We start from the raw sequence: 19927 nt of genomic DNA, 5'->3' as shown, positions 1-19927 counted from the left end.
CAAAAAAGTTCAGCTGCAGAAGGCCATGATTGAGGAAGTGACTTGTCATGTGTATGAGTTCACTCTGACATCACTGCCTGTGGCTTCATTCAGTGAGTGACAAAGAGAGCAGACACCCCCTTCCCTTCCAGATCCCAGAGCCAAATCCAGTGTGGAACTCACATCACATCCCCTCTCCAGACCCCCTCCTCACCCTATCCTTAATTGTCATTCTTCTAATCAACTTGCCCCCCTGTTTTGGGCCAAGGAAATGATACTGCTGGAAGCGCTTCAAGGGAAAGTTTCTGAATTACTTCACTCTCTCCCAAGCCTGCAAGGCAGTATGAAGAGAGTTCAAATCCTCTGCCTTTATTCCCCCCTAAGCCAATGAACATGCTCGGGATTCAGCTTATCTCTGGCATCAAAGCAAGTTTCTAACACAGGCAGCAGAAGCAGAGCTCAGCGATGGTGGTGTAAATTTGGAGCGGGCTCAAATGACTCCAGTGGAATCACTCAGGATCTTCCACTAATGCGAGGGGGAGCAGGAATCTGGTCCAGCTAGAGTTAGTGAATGCAAACGAGGTGGTTGCTGTCTTTCACAAAGAAATAACCTTCCAGGCAAGCCGTGAGCCCGGAAGCAGTGGTGTGACTAAGAGCAGGCAGTACAGCATTTTGGTTTGTGTAATGGGATGTGAGCCTACCTGCCTATAAGGCAGGGAGCCCATCAGCCTAACTCTTAGTAGCAGACTTCTGGAGGGGCAAGAAGGGGAGGGGGCATGAAGAAAAAGCAAAGCAAAGCACACAAGCATTTGAGCAGAACTACAGAATGGTGTAAAAATCATTAACAAGTAAAGCAAAAAGTAGTACATTTCCTTGAATGGTAAAAAGTAATGGATGCAATTTTACGCCATTTTACCATTTGTGATTACCTGGAACAAAACTGTCTTTGTCAGTTATGTCTAATATTGGAAGAAAATTTTGAATTATGTAACCTTAACCTTTCAGTAGGGATTTTATATTTACAAAACCAAGCACACAACAGTCTTCCATTCATTTTGAGAAAAAAAAATAACTTGCATATAACTGAAATCCTTCTAAAAAGAAAATTAAAATACTGGTTAAGGCTGATCAATGAATTTTAAGCATTTAAAATTGTGCTTATGAGACTCCCTCCGCTTCCGTAGGCTACTGTAGCTCATCAGTAATCTTCAGAAATAAACGTCATTTAAAATTAGCCTGTGAAAAGGTCCCTCAAATTAAACATTTCTAGAGCTTTCACTTGAAGCGCATTGATATTATGTAAACTTGGTTGCTATAGTAAAACTTCCCACTCACTATCTTTTTTTTTTCCCTTCCTATTTTATACCAGTGATGAGGTGATTTCATCCCACTGTGGGTAAAGGGCCTTTGTTCCCTTTTGTGGGGAATAACTCAATCTTTCCGAAAACAATTAGGCAACATATCATGGCACAAGGCAGATGTTACATGGAATGGAGGGTCTTTTGGAAAGGCCTTTAATCTAGAGGAACAGCATCCTTTGTGAACAATATCAAATACGTGGGACAGCCAATCATTGCCCTCAGGTCCAAACCTGCACAGAGCTAATGCTGAGCAGAAGCTGCCCAGTAACCTCTGCTCCAGCTGGGCTGTTCCTGAGCTCACCACTACATTTAGAGAAAACTGAAATAAAGCAGTAACAAGCAATTTCTGCAAGACTAAGTCTTACCGTCCTGTTATTTATTTGCAGTCCTGTTGAAGAGCATCACTATTGATCCACAGGTGTTACCTTTGTATTAGTGCCTTGTTCATATAGACACAAGACCAAGGCTTTTGTCAACCCAGTCTTATCTTGACTTGGCAACAGATATTGATGGATTTTTCATTTTTCTTTTTTTCCTTTTTTTTTTTTTTTTTTTTTTTTTAATGGACTACCTTATGTTCTCACTTGTTAACTATCAACAACCACTACCCAAAAAGGAGAGAAACTTGGGGTACTGCAAGCACTGGCAAGACCTCATTTCCTAGTAGATAGTAGACATGTTTTTTATGGTAAAAAAAGATACAAACAACCCTGGAAGATGGAACAGAATATTCTTGGATTTGACTATTATATTATCTTCATGTGAAAACCTATGACTTAGGACAGGAGTAATCACACATCTGGTGTTCTTGTCTGTAATGCTCCATCCTCACAATATGCAAAAGCCCCACTATGCCTTCAAAGAGCAGAGGAAAAATCCCACTGTAACACAACAACCTTCCTCCCTGCCATCTACACCCACAGGAAGAACTACTGGAGACAGAAAAATCTCTCTCATTTTCTATAAATTTGAGTTTTCTGGAGATTTTTGCTCATCTGGAGAGGCTGGGAGAGAGGCAGGACAAGGGAGGTAGATGGTGAGGATGGTCTGGATCAGAAGGTGATACTTCTCCAACATTGGTCATTCTCCAACTCCAAAAGCCACAGGCAAAGGTAAGTGTGAAGTTCTAATGTGGCATCAGCAAAGAAAGAATGTGGGTAAGGGACATCAAAAGAGACAAGAAGCCAAAAGAAGACTTATTTTTAAAAACAAAATGGAGAGTCATCTGAGAAGTTTATTACAATATCTGCATTAACCCAATGCACTTCACTTCTAGCAGCAGGATCCTTATGAGCTTAACCTTCATCCTCCCTTCTCACTCACTTCTACCAGGTGTTTTTCTTCCTTTTGCACTGCAAATGATTGGATTTCACCTTAAACTCAAATTGTGGCATCTTTAAGGTAGGAAATTTCACAGGTCTATTTTTTTCATTTGCTCATGAAGTGCCTAGCATACATGTCAATCCTCAAAAACAACAATCACCCTGAAAACATGTAAAGTAGCTATCTTTGTTTCCCAGACAGAAACCATTGAACATCAGACATGAAGATCATAAAGAAAAGACTCCTACAGTAACTATAAGGCATTTGGATGTGCAGAAAAGTGCACCATGCCTGGTTTTAGTGGTTTGGGGATTTTTCCCCTTCAATGAACAGTGCAAGAATTGCCACGTAAACCAGATCAAAAGGTCCACCTAGCCCATGACCCTGGCTCTGATAAGGGATGGAAAGAGAAAGAGCACGACCATGGCAAGTGATCCTTCACACCTTTCAGCAGCTGGCAGCTGAGGGATTTCCTAGAACCAAGAATGGCATCTGAACCATAATTTTTAACAAGCTCAAGTCACTGATTCAGTTTTCCCACAAATTCTCTGTCTGAAAAGAACATTGATGAAGTCACATGTTTATTTTTCCCCAGAAATACCTGTTAGATTTGCTGTTCTTAACAATTTCAGGGATTTGGGGCTCAGTACAACAAAGAGGAACATTGATTTTCTTTTCTGAACCAAAACATTTAACCCAACTTAGTGTTTAACATACAGTATTTCACTTTGAAAGGTCATAATAATTCATCTGCCACTTTTAAAGAAAACCTCAACCCCTTGATACAAAAACTTTGTAAGGAACAGGTGCTAGAACCATGAGGTTCCCAGGGAAGGCATCTAGTTAGGCATTGTTTTGTGAAAAAGGCTCTTTAGGAGAAAAATTTGGTCACTTTGGATTGCTTTATTCAGGGGTGGGGGTTAACTGAGTTTAATGTATGTTCATCAGCCGTGCACAGACAAATCTCCATATGATTCATTGGAGCAGCACTGCAGAACACCTGGTGTTGCCAATGCAGTTCTGTTAGTGTTTTGTTATTTTTAAAGGGGGTTATATAACTCTCTAATTAAAATTAAATGTGGGCTGAAATGATGCAGGCAAATTCTCAAGCTTCAGAGTGAGCTTCTTCCTCACAGTTTAGCAGAAGATAAACCTTTTTTAGGCAGAAGAGAAGGAAAATTAAACCAAGAGGTTGTAACGTTGAATTTAGGGTCCCTAAAATTTTAAGTTTTCTGATAATTCTCTGTTTTTTTTCTAGAGGCCCTCAACCCCTCCGATGCTGACCTGCAGCTTCCAGGGAGTGCAGGTGCGGGGTTTGAATCTTAAATTCACTCTGTAGCACAGCCATCCTATCATCCACAGGTATCTGCATGTGCAAGGTTTAGTTTCCAGATAATCTTTGTTTCAATACAGTTACTTTTCACTCCTTTATTTGTAGCTTCCCCTATCCTCCCTCTGATTTTCTAGAATTTTTTTTTTCCCCTTCCTCAAACTCTCTGCTTTCTCTTCCTCCTGGTGACAGACTGTTGTCTGGCATCCTCAAAGGCTGCTCTTGAGGATGACCTGCTGATTTGCTGCCATGGGAACTCTGGAGCAAGGACAGCATTTACCCCTCACACACTGAAGGGCACAAGCAACAGTTCCCTGTGCTGCCCTTCTCGCTGGTTAAAGTTTGCCCTCCTCTATTTCACAAGGGGCATTGGAAAGCTGTGCCTTAAATAGCAAGAGTGTTGCAGCCTCTGCAGTGTCCAGCATCAGCTGAATTATTTGGAGGAAGGTGGAAAAGTCTAATAGCCGATGTGGGCAGCAAAGTATGAGAGTTGAGAAAAACCCTCTCTCATGTAATGGCAAAAAGCATTATATTCATATAAGTGCTGTATTTAAAACTTCCTGAGCAATCTTATTGGTAATCTTATTCCTTTGAATCAGAGAGAGTTAACTTAAATTAGGTTGTTTTACCTGAATAAGGGATGCAAGGTAACACATCAGCACACTGAGTATGCTACATGGAGAGATAAGCAAGTAGTTCTCTCCATTCCCCCAGCCCCAAACACAGTTTTGGCTGTTTTAATTGAAATAGAAGGATCATTTTTACTTGGCTGCATTTTACAGGGCAGCTTGTGATCCACGCTGTGTCAGCCTTGTCAGTGCACTGGCAGATTTACAGCCCCACGGTACTTTCCTGCAAGCACAGGCTCATAACAGACTAATCCAGTAACGTGGGCTTCATGCACAATACAATTTCACGAACCACCTAGAAAGTGAGTGCAAATCTGGGAGTCGGTGCTTTCCAGAAAAGTCATTTTAGTCATTAGCTTAGGAATGCTGAAGATGGATCTGACTGATATTAGCCCACAGAATGATCACTGATCCTTATACTGTCAGAGAAAATAAAGTTGTGTGTGAGAACAGCTGAAATCCTTTTTACATCCCGCTTGAGCTGATTACTAGTTATGCTCAGTCTCAAGACCGGAGTGAGAGATGAGAATATTAGATTCCAGATCAAGATTTACACAAAATTTCGGAGAATTCCTGCCCACTTCTATCCAAGAAAGATAGTTAACCTTCAGTGCATCATTAACTTGCCGAGAACAGTACTAAAGCGACTTTAATTGACACATTTACTTCTGCTGCAGGGTGAAATATCACAGAAGCAAAACAAAACGTAAAAAAAGAAAAAAAAATTAAAAATAAAATAAAGCTTTTTGCCACAGCAAGAATGTTGGAAGGGAAAAAAAAAATCCTTTTTTATTTCCTCTGTGAGGATGCCAGCAGTCTTGTTTCATAAACTCCAGTGATTCATCACCATCCCAGGCAGCCAATCATTCCGCAGGTCAAATAGAAATGGGCTGTAGAGCCAGCAACTCCTGCTGCCCTGATAATGCATGTCATTCCAGGCATGGCGACATGCTTTCTCAACAACTGCCATTTTCAGTTACCTTTTCTATGGCTGACATACAAGTAAATGTGTTGGAAGCAGTAAAACAGTCATAGGAAAGCAGTTGCAAAGATAAATAGCACCTGCACGTGATAATCTCTAATGTCATTAGAAAGGAAAGAAGGATGTGTTTTGAAATAGAATTTCTCTCCTCCGAAAGCATCACTTGACTTGGGGGGGTTATGTGTGTGTGACTGAGAGGGGGGTTTCTGTAGGTTTTTTTTTTCTTGAATTAACATCCTGACATTCGTCTTGGTTATAACCTTAAGAGATACAACTACGGGAAAAGAAAAAAAACCCCACAAAACCCAACAACAAAAAAAAACAATGCAAAACCCAAACACCCAGCATTAAATATAAAATCTTGTAAGTCACTTGTGAGAAAGGTTTTGTACAGCTGGATTTTGTTTAAATTCAGTAATGCTCATTTTAAGAAACACAACTGCTCTAATTGAGGGAAAAGGATTTTCTTCAGCCATTTCTTTTCAGTCTTTATTCCTTATCATCTAACTTAAATTTCATTAACTACTTCTTCAATAACTGTCTTCTGAATCATATGTAGTTGAATACTGTTTTGCAGATGGAAACCAAGTGGGAGTTATAAGGGCACAGGATTATAGGAATACACACCCTCAATGAAAAATGTTTAAACTTAAGTTCACACATGTATGTGTGCACACAGATATATATGTGTATTAGTAACAGAGCATGTGCAATTTATATACATGTACCATGTAAAGTCCCCGTGCCTGAACACAAATGGAGGTAAAAAAACAAACCCACAAAACTGTTCCAAATAACAGTGCCGGAACCAGATTTCAAATGCATAAGATTATCCATATTAATTTATGGTAATCTACAAATGAATGCAGCAGAGACAGTACAGGTTATCCAAAATGGTACTTGCATTTATTGAGAGACGACCAGAAAATATCTTCATGACAGATTTAGTTGCATCTTCTAATACCCCCTGAATTAATATCATGCAAAATAGAAAGTACAAGATGTGTTTCCCCTTTGGAATGACTGGCTCTTGAAATGCCAAAGGAAAGCCAAGCATTTTTCTCTACACAAAGTCCTCTTAGACATCTTGCTTTCAGATTTCATCAACTTAGGTGTTTTCAGGGCTGTAAGCAGTGAACTTTCCATCAGCAGCATCTTCAGCTAATTAACCCTCCTGATTACAATAATTAGTATTGATTCACTCCTGAATGACTTCTTAAGTATTCAAGCACAATCTACACTTGCAGTAAAACTTCTAGATATGAATATTAATTGAACATTGGCTTTGTTTTTCAGCCCCAAAGGTATAGTTTGCAATCTTATATAGAATAGAATCATAGAATGGTTTGGGTTGAAAGGAACCTTTAAAGGTCATCTACTTCCAACTCCCATGCCATGAACAGGAACAGTTTCAAGCAGATCAGGTTGCTCAGAGCCATGTCCAGCTTGACTGGGTATGTTTCCAGGGATGGGGCAGCCAACACCTCTCTGTGCAACCTGTTCCAGGGTTTCACCAGATTCACTGTGAAAAATTTCCTCATGTCTAGCCTGAATCAACATTGTTTTAGTTTAAAGCCACAATCCTATGACCCATTGCAACAGGCCCTGCTAAAAAAAATCTTACCTATAAGCCCCCTTTAGGTACTGAAAGGCTGCTCTAACATCTCCCTGGATCCTTCCCTTCTCCAGACTGGACAATCACAGGGCTTTCAGCCTGTCTCTTTGGTGGAGGCAATCCAGACTGACTGTTTTTGTGGCCCTCCTCTGGATCCAATCCAACAGTTCCATGTTGAGGACTTGTTAAGGACTCCAGACTTGCAAGAGGTACTAACAGGTGGAATCTCATGAGGGTGTGGTAAAGGGAGAGAATCACCTCCCTCGACCTCCTGGCCACCCTTCTCCTGATGCAGCCCAGAATACTATTTCCTTCCTGGGCTGTGAGTTAACACTGCCAGCTTGCATCTAGCTTTTCACCCCCAAGTGTTTATCTGCAGGGTGGGTCTCAATCCCTTCATACTTAAATTTGGTAACAGAAACACATCAGTGTCATCCTCTCTTAACAAAGAAAACATTAGCATGTTGATGATTGTGGTTCATGAATGTGAAAGTAAATAAATAAATAAATAAATACATGCAAATACTCCAGGCTAATAAATGAGCATAATTCAAGTCCATGTCCCTGTGGAAGCATGGAAAGACAAGTCCCAGGCTAAGACCTATCTTGTTCTTTCTCTAACAGGTAGGACAGAGCGTGTTCATTTTGAAGTCACACCTGGTCATTGCAAGAACAAATAACAACTCATGTAGAGTCTGAATTACCTCTCTTAGCTCTGTTGTGGAAACAGATGTTGCCAAGTTTGACAACTGCAAGGCACCACATTGCTTTGTGAATGGATAATATTCAAAACAGGCAGCACTGAGGACACCTCCCATGTTCAGGGCATAAGATCTCTAAGCCTATGCAGTCTTTCAAAAGTCATTACTTTCATTAAACATGCTAAGAAATTACTCGTGTTACAGCTTTGCTTCACCTTCTTTGATGTTAATAATAATTGTTATGGCTCAGAAAGCAATATTTCAGTAAATATGCATAGAAAGATTATTTTTTTTTAAAGTAGGATTCACACAAACCAATTCAAAAATCAGTCTTTGATGTGAATGCAATGTGAGAAAATACCCTCGGAAAAAAACAAAGTAATTTTCAATCCAAGAAAAAAAAAAAAAACAAAAAATCACTGTATATGTATTTTATGCAACATTTTATCTGAAAACAGAAACTAGAGTAAGTTTGGTAGGAACTCACCTGTGAGCAGAGCGCTTAGGGAACAGTAATAGTATTGAATAGTCCTTAAAAGTGGTTGGTTTTGCTGCCCAGGTGTCTGTTGGTGGCTGCTACAGAAGTGCATTCACGCTGCTCTGGGCTATCCCTAAAGGGGCATTTCCACGTAACTGAGAGCGAGGGACTCACTTTATTGCCACTCACAAAGGGCAGTAGCTGCTGGAGTGCTCAGGCTGATGCAACATGACATGATAAAAAAAATAACTTTATGAAAACATGCCACTGTTTCCCCCCTCCAGTTCAGGCAGAGCAGAGCAGTTGTGAATGAGTTAATGTTTGTCTTGAAAGAAGTTCTCCCAAGGAAGTGAATTATGTCATGGTCCCATAATATTAAACACAATCCTTGTTTTCTTCGTGTTTATGCACAACAGATGGGATGCAAGTACTACCTGATAATCCATAACCTCTTGGCTTCTCAAGTATTTTATGTGATTTTACCTTTTTGTTCACATAAACTCTTTGCTATTGATTTACACCATCTCAAGACTCAAGGGAAGAAGATACAATGACAAAAAAAATGCAAAACAGCATAGCAAGTATTCAGTCTCCCCACCAAACATTTTTATGTTGAAATACATGCTTTAGAGGGCTCTGACTGCTACCGATAAATCCTTAATGTCTTTTTGTTTTAATTAAGGGGTCCAAGAGACCCCTCAACCTATTTAAATCATGCACTAGAGTCCAGTTTTTTAAAAAAGGCACAAAATCTCTATTATTAATTGATCAAAGCAAAAACCAGAAGCCACTGATAAATAAATCTTTTCTCTCACAAAATCATTAAACTTATTGCTAAAAGCAATACATTTACTTAACATGTAAAGTATTTAAAGACTTTAAACAGTTTAAGAAACTCCACGGAGTAATGACAATTAATTTTATTTAAGACATAAGCTGCTGTCCAAGTAGTAACTCAAAATTTTTCTAAACCTTTGTAACAATTTCTTCTCACAATGCATAAGGTTCATTTTGACAAATTCAAACCCAAAATTTTTTACTGTTTTAATGCTAAACTATAGTTCTCTAAACAGAAAGATAATTTAAGAAATGTCATATGAATAATTTGTTTGATTTGGGGATAGGAATCATTCAGGTAAATTATTCTGTCTGACCTTTAAAATTCTAACGTATAAAACGTTATAAAAATGGAAAGTCGCATGGGCTTCCGCTTTGAGATCTGATTTATCATTTTTATTGCATTTTCATTACCTAAAAAAAAATTAGAAACAGTATCTTCAAAACAGCAGTTAAAGTTGATACGATCGGGCATAAAATCAAGCAAGTGCACATTTGGCAAATATGTGTTTGCCAGATTGACAGTAGTATTGTAAGCTTTCAGAATCAATAAGTTTTCTCACCACAGTTAAAGGAGAGGTTAGCAATAAATCTGCAACTTAATGCAATAGCCATAATTGTACGATACAAACCTCCCCCTCCTTGCACTATTAGCAGCAGATATCAACTGAAACAACCACCACAAAACAGGCAACACAGTTTATATTCTACTGTATACACAAAAAGATTAAGGGAAATGAAAAAGGGGCTGAGAAAAGGAAAGGAAAAAGCCCCCAGAACAACCCAAACCACCCCATCGCCAGACATACATTAAGCTAGTTTGACAACACCATTGTTCAGCTGTCCCATTGTCAGACCAAAAGATGTATTCAATGCTACAATGTCTGCTAGCAAATAAACAAAAGACTACATTTTTCAAAGCGGGGTGCCAATTCCAGCATAATTCTGTGTGTGAGCGTGCGTGTGTGCGTGTCTGCGTGTTGTGTGTCTCTGAAAAGAGTAGTCGATGCTGGCCTCCCGCTAAACCTGGGAGCATTATTAGAGAATAGATGTGTAATCCTACATTATAGGAGTATTTAGATATTTTTAAAACATCTTCGAGTGGTAGAGACTGGGTGAAGCATTAGTAACTATTTACATAGGCTAAGTGAAAATTAAAGTGGTATTTAGGGCACTAGCTCTAATATGGAGTCTCCCTGAGCTTTTTCCATGCTTATTCCATGCCCAGTGCATAATAATGAAGCAGGCAGAAATATTGCAAAGGAGGTGATAAAAGAAATACCAGCTCTCTTTTAGAAAGGAAAGAAAAATTAAAAAAGGAAAAATAAATATATTTATTTTTTCCCCTCCTTGCCCTCTCCGTACATTTGTCATTATACATGAAATGTGCGACCCGAACTAGTGGAAAATGCTCCTTGCACCCAGCAATGCCTGTCTTTTCCTTTAAATAGGGAAACTACTTAATACACAGCACGGTTATAGTTGCAGCGGGCCCAGGCAACTCGAAAGCACGCGTTAAAACAAAGGAGACAACATACCTTAAAAGCAGCTCCTCATTTCTCATAGTAACAGCGGATTTGGGACAGCGCATGCTTTCTGCACCGATATTCTCAACAAAAGCCAGTTCAGAAGTGCGCTCAAACATCAATGCCACAGTAGCTACTCACTAATGGCTACTCTTTCTCTCTTTCTCTCTCTAGTCAGACGCTGAGTGGTGGAGCAAAGGGGCCCCTGCAGATTCACTAAGCAGAAATAATCCTCTCTGACAAGTTATGTTGTCTGGGCATATTTTACATTAATGCACTGTGCTGCCTATAGGGGTCTTGTTTGCGTTCACTCTAGCCTAGCTGGTGTTAGCTCTCTTAATTACCAGCCAAAAAAAAAATTAGCAACATTCCCTCCCCCCCTCCCCCCGCCGTTAAAACAAAAATAATAATGTGTATATATATGTACATATAGCATATCTCTGTGTATAAAACTGAAGGAAAAGGGGGGGAAATCTATGGGCAAATGAGGAAAAGCTTTCCCCCTCTGGAAGGAAGCATGTTTGGTATGGATCTTTTGTTTGCCCTGAGAACTCAGTGAATACGGTGGCAAAGAGATGCTGTGGCTTGTGAGGCTTGTGCATTTTAAGGGAATTGGGTTAGAGGCTCTTTCTGGGGCTCTGGAGTCGCAGCTGGAGCTTTTGCTCTCTCCCTCCTTCCCTTCCCTGTTCAAGGCTGAGTGGCTTTATGGGACCTGCCAGCTCACATCAGAGGGACTGGGGAGTATTAATGCAGGCACCTGGGGATCTTCCTCAAGTTTTCAGTTTTTCTTGGCAATTTTAACCCCTGAAAAGCACAAATCCAAAATCCCTCCAATTTTAACCCCTCCAAAACACAACTCGGTTACCAAGTAACTGAGTTTGCTTTAACCCGGACCTTTACGCTTGGCTTTGGCACAGTTCTCGCAGACGGGGAAGGATGTTGCATTATTCAATGATTTACTCACTTCCTATGTATGAAAGGAACTATAGTGTGGCACAGATTTCAGGGAAACAGCCTCTTTGGCCCTATTTGGGAGATCTGCCATGTGATTTGTAGGAGCAGGTTGTGGTCTTCCCAATTGCCAAGGTAGTCAAAGAGAGGTTTATTTTCATGTCTTGGTTTCAGCTTCTGCTGGGTAAATCTTTAAACTGTGCAGTTACTTTTGAGTCAGCAGGATGGTCAACTTTTTTTTTTTTTTTCGTATTATTTTAAATTTTTAAAATGTACATCAGGTACTTGAGCAGGTGCTTATTTAGTATACTGAAAAAGTCAACAAGTCCTTTTCAGTCAAAAGCTTTTCTGTACCACTGTGGCAGTAAAATGTATCTTAAAAATTACTGTGATTTCCTCTCAGGTCATGTTAACTTAAGGAGGTGCAAAACTCAATAAACACAAATTGTCTAAAATTGACAACTTGTCAAAAAGTCCAGTCAGGCTAAAAATTGATCTACACTTCATGATTTGAATTCAACTTTAGTGGACTTTTGCCTATGTGGCTGGTCCAAAGTTCTTTTCCTACATTATACACTACCCCTTAAAATATATTGCTATGATATCCTGATGCAGTGCTACTGCTGCTAATTCCTTAACAGAAGTTGGCATTTAGGGGCTTGATCTTTAAACTTGAGTCTGGGAATGAAGGCAGAGAGAGAGCAATCACCAGGATAAATATACTGGTAGCAAGATCTTGCCTTTCTGATGGCAGCTGTAAACTTCTACTGAGGTCATAAATTGTTTGCAACAGAAACAATCCTTTTGTTCTACACTTCTCATTGAGCACTGTGAAACCTTGGGATTAGTTTCAGTAACTCTGATATAATATTTGTCAAATGACTAAAAGACAAATTAAAAAACAAACCTAGACATAATCTACTTTTAATGGTGTAGAGAGAAAGACAGCAGCTTAGGAAACATGGGTATCATGAAGGACTTCAAGTTAAGGGAAGACAGGTTTCAATTTGCTTCCCTTTTCATCTGCAAAACATGACTGGGATTCTAGTTGCTCATGCAATAAAAAATAATAAATCATTTTAATGATTAGCAAGTCAAACCAATTCCGTGTTAAAATGTCATGCTCCAAGGTCAACTGAGACAACATAGCTTGTACTTCATGCTAAAAATATCTGAACAGTCATGGAAGGCGGCCAGGAAAATACTCAACCAACATGACAAATCCCATACCTCCTGCCCCAAATACTAAATCCATTACTACCATTTCAGGCACGGCCACCAGCACTCCAGATTTCAGCTCCTTTACTGTTCACCTCCCAATGCCTTGTGCCCAGCACAGCTCACCGTGGTGCCCGGGCTGCTCCAGAGCAGTCTCGGGCTGGTGAGGCTGATGTACGAGCAGCAGCAAATAGCAGGGTATGCTACAGAGCACACAGCTGAACGGGAAGTGTCAAACAGTCTGATGAACTGCTACAGTTTTCAAAAAATATGGCAAGGATCAGCATCTTAAGACACTACCAGCTGAGGGAACAAAGCTTTCTTTTCAGGCTGGAGCAGAATGGCTCACACAGAGCCCTTTGGTGGGGAATCAATGGGCTTCTGTTGGGCGGCTCCATGCAGTTGCAAAGTTCTTGATCATTTCTGCACTTAGAAAGGAGGAGAAGCAGCAGCAACAGGAGACAAAGTGAAGTATTATGGAAGGACTCATCCATAGCCGAAGGAATAAATAAAAAAATAAAAAAAAATAGAAAAACAAAATCTACAAAGCAGTAACACAGACAGACGAAAAGAACCTACACTGTCTATCACACGTAATGAAACGTCTCACAGAACAACATCTGCAGAGGGATCACAGCTGCTGAGGATGAGAGGGAATATGAGTATTATTTTTCAATTGTAAGATGTACTAAGCAGGAGTGCCTTTAAAATAATATGGCTGAAGGGAAGATTAAACCACATGCACAGGGCTATCTGGCTTCTTTCAGGATGAAAGTCCAGCTGTGGGTTTAAATTCAACTTTTAATATGAGAAATGATTGTAGATTCATAACTGATATGCATATATTGCAGAATGCTCTGCACAAATTACATACAGTGGAAATTTAATAATTTCATTGCCCTGTATTTAATGGAAACTCAAGCCTTCCACGTATGGCCTATGAGTTTGCTAAACTAATTATGTGATACTGCAAATCCTTGAAAAGCAACTGGAATAGCAATCATTTACACAGGCAAAATGATCAAAACTTCAGAGGCAAACCTGTAACAACTAATTTATACCAATTAAAAGTGTTCCTTCTGCTTTCCAGTTCAAGTTATTTATTGAACATTTCATTTGTTTACAGTATTTAAAAAGTATTCAGAAGCCCAAAATATAGTGGCTTTTTGCTACAATAAAAAAGTGTTTCTACCAGCCAAGAGATAGACTAGATTTCATGACAAAGAAATGGTGGACAAATGTCCAGGACAATGGACCAAAAATCATGAGTGCAATCATCAGAGGAATAGAAAGCCTTGATTCATGGCCCCATTTTACCAAGTGTTCCTGTGTCAGATCTCATGCAAACCAATTAACCTCTTGCTCACATCTTCATCTTTAAGATGAAAAAATCCAATAAACTCCAGAGCAGTGTGACCATGATACAGAACACTGCAAGATGTATAAATCACTGCATTATTGTGGCTTGCACAAACACTTAAAATATGTCTTCTCCTCACAAGAGGCACTTGCAGTCTAAGTCAGTTATCTGCTGTTCTGTGCGGTTATTTAGGCTCAAATCACATTTGTTTTGTACAGGTGTGAAAAGCTACACTTTAATCTGATAGCATTTTACTGTTTTAGGTGCTTAAATCCCACCTTTGAAGCTGAGCAATTAGTCTAAGCTAGTCATCTAGGGTTTCTCTATTGTCACTGAGGGGAGATTAGTTATACTAAAGAGCATTACCACATCTCTCCATTGACTACAAAGGGATTAGATCCCTAAACTTTAAATGCATATATTAGGCAAGACGAATCCCACCTAAGTGCCTAAAGCAAAGGTGAGAATTCCCATGTTCCTGTTTCAGCATCACCAGTGGGTGTCTGGCCCTGTGCTCCACAGCAGTGCCATGGCCCTGGGCACCCTGTGAGTGCTGTGCAGGAGCAGCTCAGACCCCCTGAGCCAGCCTGGCACTTCCAGGTAGCTGCAACCTGCCTGCAGGATGTCTGCAGCAATCAAGCTGCACCTGGGCAAGACTGCCAGGTCTGAGACAGATTGGTCCAGAGGAGGGGAATGAAGGTGCTCAGAGGGCTGGAGCACCTCTCCTATGAAGACAGGCTGAGAAATCTGGAGTTATTTCCTCATGGAGAAAAGATCTGACATCAGCTTCCAGTGCCTGAGGGGGCCACAAGAAATCTGGAGAGGGACTTTGAGCAAGAGCATGTTGGGATGAGGCAAGAGGGAATGGCTTTACACCGAGAGAGGGCAGGGTTAGAATAGCTATTAGGATGATATTTTTTACTGTGAGGGTAGTGAGGGACTGGAACAGGTTCCCCAGAAAAGTTGTGGCTGCCCCATCCATTGAATTGTTCAAGGCCAGGTTGGATGTGGCTCTGAAGAGCCTGGTCTAGCGGAAGGTGTCCTTGCACATCGCAGAGTAGTGGAACACGATGATCTTTAAGGTCCTTTCCAACCCAAACTATTCTGTGGTTCTATGACCTATATGATGTTACACCTATGCAAAGTTTGAAGTGGAAAGAAAATTGGCCTCAGCTTCAGAAGTGGAGTCTTTCCAGCATGCTTTCAGAAAGTAGACAGTTCATTTGTGTATCTTCTCCTAAAATCTAGAATAATGAGTAACTCATTGCCTGCAGCTTTTGTGTTATTGGAAATAGTGGAACACAAGCCCAGGTATTATTGTTAGAATCATTTTACTCTGGATAACTTAATTGGTGAATGTGAATAGCAAAGAATTGGCTGTAACTCAAAAGGCTGTGTCTCATCATGCCTTACCTCTGCTCTAATTGAAATTTTTGTTCGTTTTATCTAGAACAAATCATCACACTTTTGTCTCTGCTTCTTCTGTTGATTTTGGTTTTCGATTATACAACCTTTAACATAGTTCCAGATGGGATATCAATTGTTGTCTGCAGCTCCAGTGATCAGATATCTGGGCTACTGTTTTTGTAAGGAGAGCAGAAACACTGACATTGGCTATTTGTATTATGCACATACATACAGGTGGAGACATTTCTTTGTTGTTCCAGGCTATGAAAACACAAGTCACAGAGATCCTCACCTCTAAGTATCTAAATACAATTTCATGATGAAACCATACTGATCATCTTTAGAGTCATTCATGCAGATGTGGACAAATCTTCAGGACAGGTACTACCTCTGTATACCTTGTGTGTCTTAAACATAAGCTATCTTTGTGCTCAGGAAAAGGAAGATAAGTTTCAAGCTCTTGCAGTAGAGATACAACAAATCACTTTTTTTGGCAGCAAAACCAGTCTAAAATTTTCCCCATCCCCTTTTGTCTGTTTTGGTAGATATTTTAGATTATATGCGTAGATTTTCTGTCTGAGTCATAGGGGTGGCAATTAATGTTGATCAGCATGATGCAAAAGGTCTTTTCTAACGTTTTTCACTTGGGAGTATCCAAAGAACATAATGAAAATTAAATAACACAGACAGAAAACACAGGAGTGTAAAATGTTGCAGAAATGCTTGGACAGCAGGGGAATAAAAAGTTTTGCATTTAAAACATATAGCAGGACTAGTACCACTGTTTGCAATATGCAAAATGCATCTCAGCATCTGAGAGACAGAAAGAACAAACCTTTCCTATTTACCCAAAAGATGTGTTCCATTGCTTTCCCCACCCTTGACAGGGAAGGGGGCAATACTCACAGTTTGTGCAGTTCACCTACTCTGACAGAGAAATGCACTTTAATGTGTTTTTTAAAGAAAATACATCACTCAAAACAACTTACAACTGGCCAGACTGTGGTTGCAGACGTGGCTATTCTACAAAGGAAATAAATTCTTTGGAAAGATCTACATGTTGTAAGAACATCTGGCCTGCAACTAAAGGGAAAGAGGAGAAAGCTGATCAAAAGAGTGAAGAGTAACAGAAGAGGCAACAGAGCACCAGATCTGAGAGAAAGAGAGAGAAAAGGCAGAGAGAGAACAAACGCAGCTGGTTACAGAACCATTTATTTTCTGCTTTAATTTGAAATCTATTTAAAGCATAAGCAGAACCTTCTCTGTCTAAACAGGAATATCTTTATTTTGCACTTATAGTAATGCCAAGATCATGACTTTAATGATGTGGGGTATTAAGGACCTTGAATTCTTTGGAGAACAATCTAAAGAAAGTGAACTTGCACAATATATACAAATGTATGAGCTGTTTGTATTAACACATATCAATGAACATGAAAAATGATAATAATTACAGATGAAAATTTAATGGCTACACATCCTCTTAAGCTAAAATTAGAACTAGAACCACATTTAACATTTCTATTGAACCTATTTAAAAATGATTTTATGGTGCTCTACACAGAAGGTTCATTTCACACATCCATGAAATGCATCCAACAAGTAGGGATAAAAGTGGGTATTCAAAAACAAGCTCTCACCAGAGAGAGTGATGCTGAACAGAAACTCACATGCAAGTAAAAAAGAGAAAGGAGTATAATTTTGGGGATCTGGCATCTAGACAAGTGGATGCATCTACCAAGAGAACATTTGGCAATGAATGAGAAGTGAGAAGTAGACCTTACACTGTCCTACACTATCCAACATGAAATAAAGGCTTATGGGGAAAACTCATCATCCACCAAGTTTCCTGCAAAGGTAGGTAATATGTTATTGTCCTATGTGGAAGAGAAACAAACTGAAACTTGAGTAATTCAAATCAGATGAATTGATCTTTGGTTATAAATACTGGTTGAAGATGCTTGATTCATTAATGGGTAATAGTCAGATTTTCTATTTAAAAATTCTCTGAAAGGAAGGAAATGTATCACTTCCACAGAATTGCCATAAAAATAAAATTAATAGCTACAAAATAATTTTTACTATTTTAAAAATGAATTATGACAAACACTTGTTTCCTCAGCTGTTATCCTCAGTAATCAGTTTTATTTCATTATTGACAAATAAAATCACCACACTTTTTTAAAACTTTTAAGTCTGTACCTAACATTTTTTGTTCAAAGAATACTCTTTCTTTCTTCCTTTTTTGTCTTTAAAAATCTATTAGCATTGATTAAAATGAAAGAGCTGGGATATAAATCTTCAGTTAGATTTACAACACATTTTTCTTTGACCTTTCTCATGTCATCTGACACTTGGCAGTTTTGTGCAAGATGTTAAAAAATGACTAGTGATTTTTCGTGATTCTAAATGCCCAAACTCATGGAGTTTTGTAGGGCCTGTAATTCAGAGTTAAGATCTTGGTTTGTGGGAAGGAAGAAATAAATCAGATCCTGTGGAAAAACCGAGAAGATGGATGCATTTCAAAACCTTTGATGAAAATTCTGTACAAACTGAGATTCTAAGGCTAAGGAATTCCTTAAAATGTCAAAGAACAAATCTTTGAAGAAAGTATCTTTATTAAAAAAAAAAAAATCTTTATCAAGGATCTTTACAGGGGGATCGAATGTGCCCTCAGTAAGTTCGCAGATGATGCTGAGTTGGATGGGAGTGTTCATCTTCTGGAGGGTAGAAAGGCAGAGCCTGGACAGGCTGGATTGGTGACCTGAGGCCAATTGTATGAGATTTGACCAGGCAAAGTGCAGGGTCCTATCCTTGGGTCACAACAACCCCACAGAGTGCTGCAGACTTGGGGAAGAGTGGCTGGAAAGCTGCCCAGTGGAAAAGGACCTGGGTTTGCTGGTCAACAGTGGCTGAACATGTGCTGGAATGTGCCCAGGTGACCAAAAAGGCCAGGGGCATCCTGGCCTATGTCAGCAATAGTGGCCAGCAGGACCAGGGAAATGATTGTCCCCTTGTGCTTGGCACTGGTAAGGCCACACCTGGAATCGTGACATCAGTTTTGGGTCCCTCACTCCAATAAAGACATTGAGAGGCTGGACTGTGTCCAGAGAAGGGAAGGAGTGGGGCAGAGGTCTGGAGCACAAGCCCTGTGAGGAGTAGCTGAGGGAGCTGGTGGTCTTTACTGTAGAGAAAAAGGTTCAGTGGAGACTTTCTCACTCCACAGCTCCCTGACAGGAGGGTGTAGCCAGGTGGGGTCAGGCTCTTCTCCCAAATAACAAGAAGCAGCACAAGAGAAAAGAGCCTCAGGTTGTACCAGAGGAGGTTTAGATTGGATATTAGGTAAAACTTCTTCACAGTAAGGGTTATCAAGCATTGGATCATGCTCTAAAGGGAAGTGGTAGTTGCCATCCCTGGAAGGATTTAAAAGACATAGAGGTGTGGGATTTGGGGACATGATTTAGTGGTGGGCTTGGCAGTGCTGGGTTAATGCTTTGATTTGGTGATCTTTTTCAACCTATATAATTCTGTGATTCTAAAGTCAAATTATTTAGTCTTTTATTAGTCTGTCATGCAACTAAAAAATTAAACATACATTTTTTAATAGTGAGCTAACCAGGGAATATTGTTTAAGAATATCTTGCTGAGATGGAGTGCCAAGATACCAAAACCTCACTGAAGCAATGGAAGCAACACAAGTTGGGAAAGCCCACTCACAAATATCTGTTTCATGGCAGGTAGGCTGTGCACAGTAGCTTGAATCTTTCAGTGGATGATGTAAACGAAGCCTAAGCCCCAGAGTGAGAAAAGCTCAAGAAAAACTAAGCTCTCTCATAAAGATATGATCCAGGTTTGTGATCAAACTGGATCCTAATTCTGAGTTCCAAAGTGGTGTACTTTGCCAGCCAAAAGTCTTTCTGTAGCCAGTTCCTTCAGACATGCTTGGTCTGATTAATGCCATTTAATTTTGGGAGCTTAACAAAGAAGCCCAAAAGCATAATCAATACCCTTTGACTTCCAATTAAACTCCAGTTAAACCCACCATGGATCTCCCTCTCAAGAGACAAGAAGCATAGGTGAACTAAGGTCAACCTCAGCATCTCAGCATAAATAACTGAATGTGAGGCCTCTATGTCTACTTTGTCTAAAAATTCTGGTTTTGGAATAATATTTAGGCAATGGTTTCAGACATGGCCATGGCATCCTGTCTTAAAACAATCTGTGAAGCAC

General features: G+C 39.8%; 1 protein-coding gene across 4 annotated transcripts in view; it reads right to left on the bottom strand.

The window, feature by feature from the left end:
• Nucleotides 1–19927, bottom strand: part of LOC131591448 (CUGBP Elav-like family member 2) — a 370880-nt gene that overhangs the window by 241247 nt on the left and 109706 nt on the right. For 2 of the 4 annotated variants that reach the window (XM_058862165.1, XM_058862164.1), the window contains exon 1: nt 10774–11032. The exons of 1 other annotated variant lie outside the window; for it this stretch is intronic. In XM_058862165.1, the coding sequence (XP_058718148.1) occupies nt 10774–10880 (107 nt within the window). In that variant the 5' untranslated portion in view covers nt 10881–11032. Of the gene's footprint in view, nt 1–10773; nt 11033–19927 lie in introns of those variants that run through there. One more of the 4 variants, XM_058862166.1, reaches the window with a different exon arrangement.

Source organism: Poecile atricapillus, chromosome W (genome assembly GCF_030490865.1).
Source record: "Poecile atricapillus isolate bPoeAtr1 chromosome W, bPoeAtr1.hap1, whole genome shotgun sequence".
NCBI classification, from domain to species: Eukaryota; Metazoa; Chordata; class Aves; order Passeriformes; family Paridae; genus Poecile; species Poecile atricapillus.
Note: the sequence above shows the minus strand (reverse complement) of the source record. Positions and strands in the feature narration are given on the sequence as shown.